We start from the raw sequence: 7814 nt of genomic DNA on the forward strand, positions 1-7814 counted from the left end.
GAAAGTGGTGCTACAAACAAAATAAATAGATCTTGGTAACTTACTAGTAAACAGATTACAAGAAGCCACTGCAAAACACAAAGTATTCCTCTGTGTAGAAATGAGCTAACCATGGGTTAGTATAAAGTGTCCCTCTGCGTAAAATGAGCTAACCATGGGTTAGCATAAAGTGTCCCTCTGTGTAAAATAAGCTAACCATGGGTTAGTATAAAGTGTCCCTCTGTGTAAAATGAGCTAACCATGGGTTAGCATAAAGTGTGTGTCCCCTGGCCCTCTCCCAGGGACAAAAGTGTATGTCTGCATCCTAACTGCCACTCTATTCCCTTTATCATGCACTACTTTTGACCAGAGCCCTAGTTTGCCATTTGGGACATAGTCTTTCTCTGTGTATATACGTATATATATATACACAGTGGGGAGAACAAGTATTTGATACACTGCCGATTTTGCAGGTTTTCCTACTTACAAAGCATGTAGAGGTCTGTAATTTTTATATTATAGCTACACACTTCAACTGTGAGAGACGGAATCTAAAACAAAAATCTGTAAAATCACATTGTATGATTTTTAAGTAATTAATTAGCATTTTATTGCATGACATAAGTATTTGATCACCTACAAACCAGTAAGTATTCCGGCTCTCACAGACCTGTTCGTTTTTCTTTAACAAACCCTCCTGTTCTCCACTCATTACCTGTATTAACTGCACCTGTTTGAACTCATTACCTCTATAAAAGACACCTGTCCACACACTCAATCAAACAGACTCCAACCTCTCCATAATGGCCAAGACCAGAGAGCTGTGTAAGTACATCAGGGATAAAATTGTAGACCTGCACAAGGCTGGGATGGGCTACAGGACAAAGATCTCACCTCGTGGGGCATCAATGATCATGAGGAAGGTGAGGGATCAGCCCAGAACTACACGGCAGGACCTGGTCAATGACCTGAAGAGAGCTGGGACCACAGTCTCAAAGAAAACCATTAGTAACACACTACACCGTCATGGATTAAAATCCTGCAGCGCACGCAAGGTCCCCCTGCTCAAGCCAGCGCATGTCCAGGCCCGTCTGAAGTTTGCCAATGACCATCTGGATGATCCAGAGGAGGAATGGGAGAAGGTCATGTGGTCAATGATGAGACAAAAATAGAGCTTTTTGGTCTAAACTCCACTCGCCGTGTTTGGAGGAAGAAGAAGGATGAGTACAACCCCAAGAACACCATCCCAACTGTGAAGCATGTAGGTGGAAACATCATTCTTGGGGATGCTTTTCTGCAAAGGGGACAGGACGACTGCATTGTATTGAGGGGAGGATGGGATGGGGCCATGTATCACGAGATCTTGGCCAACAACCTCCTTCGCTCAGTAAGAGCATTGAAGATGGGTCGTGGCTGGGTCTTCCAGCATGACAATGACCAGAAACACACAGCCAGGGCGACTAAGGAGTGGCTCCGTAAGAAGCATCTCAAGGTCCTGGAGTGGCCTAGCCAGTCTCCAGACCTGAACCCAATAGAAAATCTTTGGAGGGAGCTGAAAGTCCGTATTGCCCAGCGACAGCCCCGAAACCTGAAGGATCTGGAGAAGGTCTGTATGGAGGAGAGGGCCAAAATCCCTGCTGAAGTGTGTGCAAACCTGGTCAAGAACTACAGGAAACGTATGATCTCTGTAATTGCAAACAAATTTTTCTGTACCAAATATTAAGTTCTGCTTTTCTGATGTATCAAATACTTATGTCATGCAATAAAATGCAAATTAATTACTTAAAAATCATACAATGTGATTTTACTTGTTCTCCTCACTGTATGTATAGATAGAGATAGAGATAGAGATAGAGATAGAGATAGAGATAGAGATAGAGATAGAGATAGAGAGAGAGATAGAGATAGAGATAGAGATAGAGATAGAGATAGAGATAGAGATAGAGATAGAGAGAGAGGAGGAAACATGGTAAACTCCCATATCTACTGGGTGAAATACCAGTGTGACATCACAGCAGCAAGATTTGTGACCTGTTGCCACAAGAAAAGGGCAACCAGTGAAGAACAAACACCATTGTAAATACAACCTATATTTATGCTTATTTTTTTCCCTTGTGTTCTTTAACCATTTGTACATTGTTACAACACTGTATGTATATGTATAATATGACATTTCTGTATGTGTAATGTTTACTGTTATCTACCTCACTTGCTTTGGCAATGTTAACACATGTTTCCCATACCAATAAAGCCCCTTGAATTGAATTAAATTAAGAGAGAGAGAGAGAGAGAGAGAGAGAGAGAGAGATATATAGATATATATATATATATATATATATATATATACAGAGAGAGAGAGAGAGAGAGAGAGAGAGAGAGAGAGAGAGAGAGAGAGAGAGAGAAGGAAGGAAGTGCAGCCCTGGTGCCTCTCATCTCGTCAATGCAGCTTCCGTTGTGCCTCAGAGGGCCAAGATGGCTGTACAAAAGGACCACTGGTATGACAGGGCACTCCTCATCCTTCTCTCTAGTCTCACAGGTATGGTTGTTTTAACATTGAATGTTGATCAGGGAAATATAACTTTTTTTTTTTTAAAGAGTGGATCAGCTTAATTTTGCGGAAAGATTGTTGCTCCCATCAGTATAATCGTCTGCATCATTTCCAATCCCCCATATCTTTTTTTTTTGGTAAATATATATATAAATATATATATAAATATAAATATATATATATATATATCCGTATACATACACATATGCATAGATATACACATATTTACAGACACATACCTCTATAGATTTACATACTGTTTTTAGAATATACCTTTATTATTCCCCCAAACCCTACCACCCTTCCCCCAACTGGAGTAAACTAATGAACAATAACACTTAGGCTTCTACCTTCAGTTTATACATCTTATACATACTGTACACATTTTACATTCACAGTCTATTTTACAATAGTTATATTTAGTTTGTTTTCTATTTGTAATCTATTTCATCTATTTCACAACATTTCTGAACCTACCTACATTTAGCTTTTTTTTTTTGTACTTTTACATAATGGATTGTAAAGAAGAGGACTTGAAAGTGGTTGGTTTAGGTAGAAGTTTAGAAGTTTATGTTATGCTATTTGTTGTCTTACATTTGCAAAGATGTAAGTTTACTGCTGTTCATTAAAAGTCTTTTAACATGCAGTGTTATTACTGACATGTTCACCCAGTTGTGGTTCAGTGTTCACTAAACCAACCAGCTCAATTCGGGTTTTATGTAGCAACATTTGAAATTGTGATTTTTAAATTGGATAAAAGTAGAGAGCCAGAGCTAGAACATTGTGTATCATACACTACAGTTGAGGAACAATGGGAAATGGCTTTGAATGTTGATAAACGTGGAACCCCACTTTTGAGAAAATGAGTTGCTTGAAGATTGCTTACCATGAGATATTTGATTACAACTTTAAACACGGTTTCTCTCTGAAACAGCGTTTATTATCATTGAACGTTTCCATAACAACCAGTCAGATATTCTCTCTTTGTTCAACAGTTAATTAGAACAAGGTTTTCCAAACCCGGTCCTGGGGCCCCCCTTTGGTGCACATTTTGCTTCTACCCTGCACTGCATAGCTGATTCAAATCATCAAAGCTTGATGATGAGTTAGTTGTTTTAATCAGCTGTGTTGTACTAGGGCAACAACCAAAATGTGTACCGAGAGGAGCCCCAAGACCGGGGGGGACACACACACACCTTGAATTACGAATTACAAGACTGTAGGAACACCAACTATCTCATCATATTTCTTTAACGGTGAATTAGAAGCCTCACACAGCTCAGACACAGACTATTAATGAGTTCGTCTCTAGATGGGCTGTGGGTAACATTCCCGTTAGGACAGGATGAATACTGTGAGAAAGACACACTTCTTCTGTCCGCATCGCTACCTCTCTAGGGGATTGTTGTTTATGATTGAAGACCAACCTGTTTGATCTTCAGCTATGGTCATCGCTGTTGATTTGTGTGTGGGCTCATATTTCCCTAATTAGTGATACCCAGGGGAGAGACTCAAAAGAGGGAATTGAAGGTGATGACTGTTTGATCTTCTATCGGAGCAGAACTCCGCGATGAGGGCTCTTCCTGTGTTCTTTTCAGTCAGTTTTTTTTTGTGCATATTCTCCATGTCATAATTCCAGTGGTTGACTATGTACTGAGTGCTTAAACTCCATATTCATGCCGTCACAGAGTTAAAACTAAGCCGGAGATGATTTTAGGTCACAAAATTCCGTTTATCGGGGAGTTACTCACATTCCTGAAGAACTGACCAGGTAAAATGTAATAAATATGACACTGTGTACATGTATAAAAATATGACCTCAGACCTGTCCAGTTTCTGTGCAGCAGACAGATGGTGTAACCACGGTGAAGCTGGAGGAGGGGATGGTTCTAGAGTGTGTGTGTCCGTGGGAAGGGAGCCTCACCATGGTCTCCTGGACCAAACTGATCCGATTCGATAAGGTCCCCATAGCCGTGTACCACCCTGAGTACGAGCTGTCCATTTCCCAGTCCTACCAGACCAGGATCCAGTTCCTGAAGACCACACCCATGGACGGCAGTATCACCATCACTAACGTCACCCAGGAGGACACTGGGGTTTACCACTGCTCTGTTCAAACCTTCCCCAGAGGATCCTGGGCCAGAGATATATTGGTGGAGGAGGATGATGCAGGTAACTGTACACGACTTCTTGTCTATTTTCATTTAGAATATGTTGTTTTCACTTGAAATAATCGAATGCAGTTTGTGACTAGCTTGTACCAAATGCTTTGACTGATAATGGTGGTTGTTTTCTTGTTATTACTATGTCATTATTATTACAACTTAACCATATCATTTCTCCGTATTCTCTCTAACTTTGTTAAGTCTGTTCACAGATGAAGATCAAGAAGAAATGGACCTCCACACCAGAGAACCAGAACCTAGCCCAGGTGAGAGGTCAGAGTTTAAACATGACCAGGTCAATTAGACGTATGAGGTTGTACTTAGTTACTAATACAGGGAAAACATGTATTTAGTTGTGCAGTGACATTGTGACCTTAAAATCCTGGGCAGAAAAGTCTTATTTTCCTGTGACAATGATGATCTAGACTGAGATGGTACACACAGTGAGAGCCTAACGTCACACAGGATGTGGTGCGAGCTATTGGTTTGCAAAACGGAAGTATTCTCTACATGCGTGGTGGTGTGTGGGAGAGGGAGGATATGGTTGGACACTTATTTTGTCCAATGATCACCTAACGTTTTTGGAGTTCTTGTAACCCACCAAATCGACAAAAAAACAATGTTTCTACCCAGCCTACACTCTTTAAGCCACACCTCAAAAGGAATTAACTGTGACCCACTCACCATTTTGGAAACAGGTTTAGATACAAGTATCTAATGTGCTCTTTTCTCCCTCTGTTCTCTCATTTCTCCCATTATTCTCTCTTTTCTCCCTCCGTTCTCTCTTTTCTCCCTCCGTTCTCTCTTTTCTCCCTCCGTTCTCTCTTTTCTCCCTCCGTTCTCTTTTCTCCCTCCGTTCTCTTTTCTCCCTCCGTTCTCTCTTTTCTCCCTCCGTTCTCTTTTCTCCCTCTTTTCTCCCTCCGTTCTCTTTTTCTCTTCCCTCCGTTCTCTCTTTTCTCCCTCTCTTTTCTCCCTCCGTTCTCTCTTTTTCTCCCTCCGTTCTCTTTTCTCCCTTTCTCCTCCCTCCGTTCTCTTTTCTCTCCTCCGTTCTCTTTTTTTTCTCCCTCCGTTCTCTCTTTTTCTCTCCCTCCGTTCTCTCTTTTCTCCCTCTGTTCTCTCTTTTCTCCTCCGTTCTCTCTTTTCTCTCCTCTTTCTCTCTTTTCCTCCCTCCGTTCTCTCTTTTCTCCCTCCGTTCTCTCTTTTCTCCCTCTGTTCTCTCTTTTCTCCCTCTGTTCTCCTTTTCTCCCTCCGTTCTCTTTTCTCCCTCTCTTTCTCTCTTTTCTCCCTCTGTTCTCTCTTTTCTCCCTCCGTTCTCTCTGTTTCTCCCTCTGTTCTCTCTTTTCTCCCTCTGTCCCTCTGTCTCTTTTTCTCCCTCCGTTCTCTTTTTGTTCTCCCTCCGTTCTCTCTTTTCTCCCTCCGTTCTCTCTTTTCTCCCCGTTCCTTTTTATCCCTCTTTTTCTCCCTCCGTTCTCTCTTTTCTCCCTCCGTTCTCTTTTCTCCCTCTGTTCTCTCTTTTCTCCCTCCGTTCTCTCTTTTCTCCCTCTGTTCTCTCAATTCTCCCTCTGTTCTCTCAATTCTCCCATTATTCTCTATTTTCTCCCTCCGTTCTCTCTTTTCTCCCTCAATTCTCTATTTTCTCTCTCCGTTCTCAGTTGATTTCAGCCTGTCTGCGTATCTGATTTACATTTATGTTGGTGGAGGAGTAGCAGGCCTGTTAATCCTGCTCTCTGTCATTCTAATAATGGTCGTTTGGCAGAGGTAAGAGTTGACTTCCCCTACTCTTTCTTAATGCAGGGACAATATACAGCTATTTTTACTTTAGTTTGGTCTAGGTAAACTTCAAAAAAATATTCAGTGAACTCACATTGATGAAAGCATGAGTTGAGGAAGGTACCTTTTTACACATTGCCTTTTAACAGTCAAGCTTTATTTTGATATGTGATCTGTATATATAAATATAAAAGTTATATATATTCTTACAAGTAAAATACCTCTCCCAGACGATAGTCATCCCAGTTAAAGGTAAACACCTCTCCCAGACGATGCATTAGTCATCCCAGTTAAAGGTAAACACCTCTCCCAGACGATGCATTAGTCATCCCAGTTAAAGGTAAACACCTCTCCCAGACGATACATTAGTCATCCCAGTTAAAGGTAAACAGGCTACTGGGAGTACTGTAGGTACTCATTTGTTAGAGAATAAACTTTTTGCTGTGAAATTCTATTTCTTCCATCCATCCCTCCCTTCCCCTGCACCATATGTCTAAAAGAGTTTTGCTCAGATAGTGCACTTTCATTTTGCTGTCACAGCGAAAAGGTTAAAGTGTAGGTGTTGTACTTACAATAGAGTGTGGGCTAGGATAATGTGTGTGTGTGTGTCTGTCTGTCTATCTGTCTCTCTCTCTCTGACTATCTGTGTCTTTCTCTCTCTGACTCTCTCTCTGACTCTGTTTCTCTCTGACTCTCTCTCTCTCTCTCTCTCTCTCTCTGACTCTCTTTCTCTCTGTTTCTCTCTGACTCTGTCTCTCTATTTCTCTCTCTCTCTGACTCTCTCTCTCTCTCTCTCTCTGACTCTCTTTCTCTCTGTTTCTCTCTGACTCTGTCTCTCTCTCTGTTTCTGTCTCTCTCTCTGACTCTGTCTTACTCTCTGTCTATGTCTGTCTCTCCAGAAAGAAGAAGAGGAGAGAGGAGTACAGGATCAAATTGCATCCAGCTCAGAGACAGGTAAAAATATAACATTATCTCTCGTAATTTCCTGATCATGTAGATACTGGATATTAACATCATAGAATTAGGTTCATCATAGAGTGTCCTCTTCTTTCCACGAATCAGTCTGTGGCACATCTCTAATATATATATATAATCTCTAATTCCTAATGTCTTTCTATTCCTGCAATGACAATCAGAACGTGCCTGTGCATGACAGGATGAGGAAGGGGACCAATCAGAGGGGAGATATGCCAGTGTATGCCAACATGCACACCATACGTCCACACACTAAGAGGACGAAATAGGGAGCAGTGCTGTGTTACACAACCCTGTCTGACCTCTGACCTCAGTGCTGTGTTACAGACCCCTGTCTGACCTATGACCTCAGTGCTGTGTTACAGACCCCTGTCTGA

The 7814-nt window shown here is 41.5% G+C and overlaps 1 protein-coding gene across 1 annotated transcript; it reads left to right on the forward strand.

Annotated features, from left to right (window-relative positions):
* The first annotated feature begins 2451 nt into the window (after window positions 1–2451).
* LOC112239752 (CD226 antigen-like) lies at window positions 2452–7814 on the forward strand. The gene is made up of 4 exons (XM_024408174.2): window positions 2452–2515; window positions 4361–4699; window positions 4905–4958; window positions 7765–7814. The coding sequence occupies exons 1-4, from the start codon at window positions 2452–2454 to the stop codon at window positions 7812–7814; spliced, it is 507 nt and encodes a 168-aa protein (XP_024263942.2).

The sequence above is a fragment of the Oncorhynchus tshawytscha genome, linkage group LG29 (assembly GCF_018296145.1).
Source record: "Oncorhynchus tshawytscha isolate Ot180627B linkage group LG29, Otsh_v2.0, whole genome shotgun sequence".
In the NCBI taxonomy this organism is placed as follows: Eukaryota; Metazoa; Chordata; class Actinopteri; order Salmoniformes; family Salmonidae; genus Oncorhynchus; species Oncorhynchus tshawytscha.

What these genes read in the sequence shown, in the direction of transcription:
- LOC112239752 (XM_024408174.2), top strand. Translation starts at nt 2,452, where the DNA reads ATGGCTGTACAAAAGGACCACTGGTATGACAGGGCACTCCTCATCCTT. An exon ending in GGTGGAGGAGGATGATGCAG is followed by an intron (nt 4,700 to 4,904) that starts GTAACTGTACAC and finishes GTCTGTTCACAG; the next exon opens with ATGAAGATCAAGAAGAAATG. An exon ending in AGAACCAGAACCTAGCCCAG is followed by an intron (nt 4,959 to 7,764) that starts GTGAGAGGTCAG and finishes GCTGTGTTACAG; the next exon opens with ACCCCTGTCTGACCTATGAC.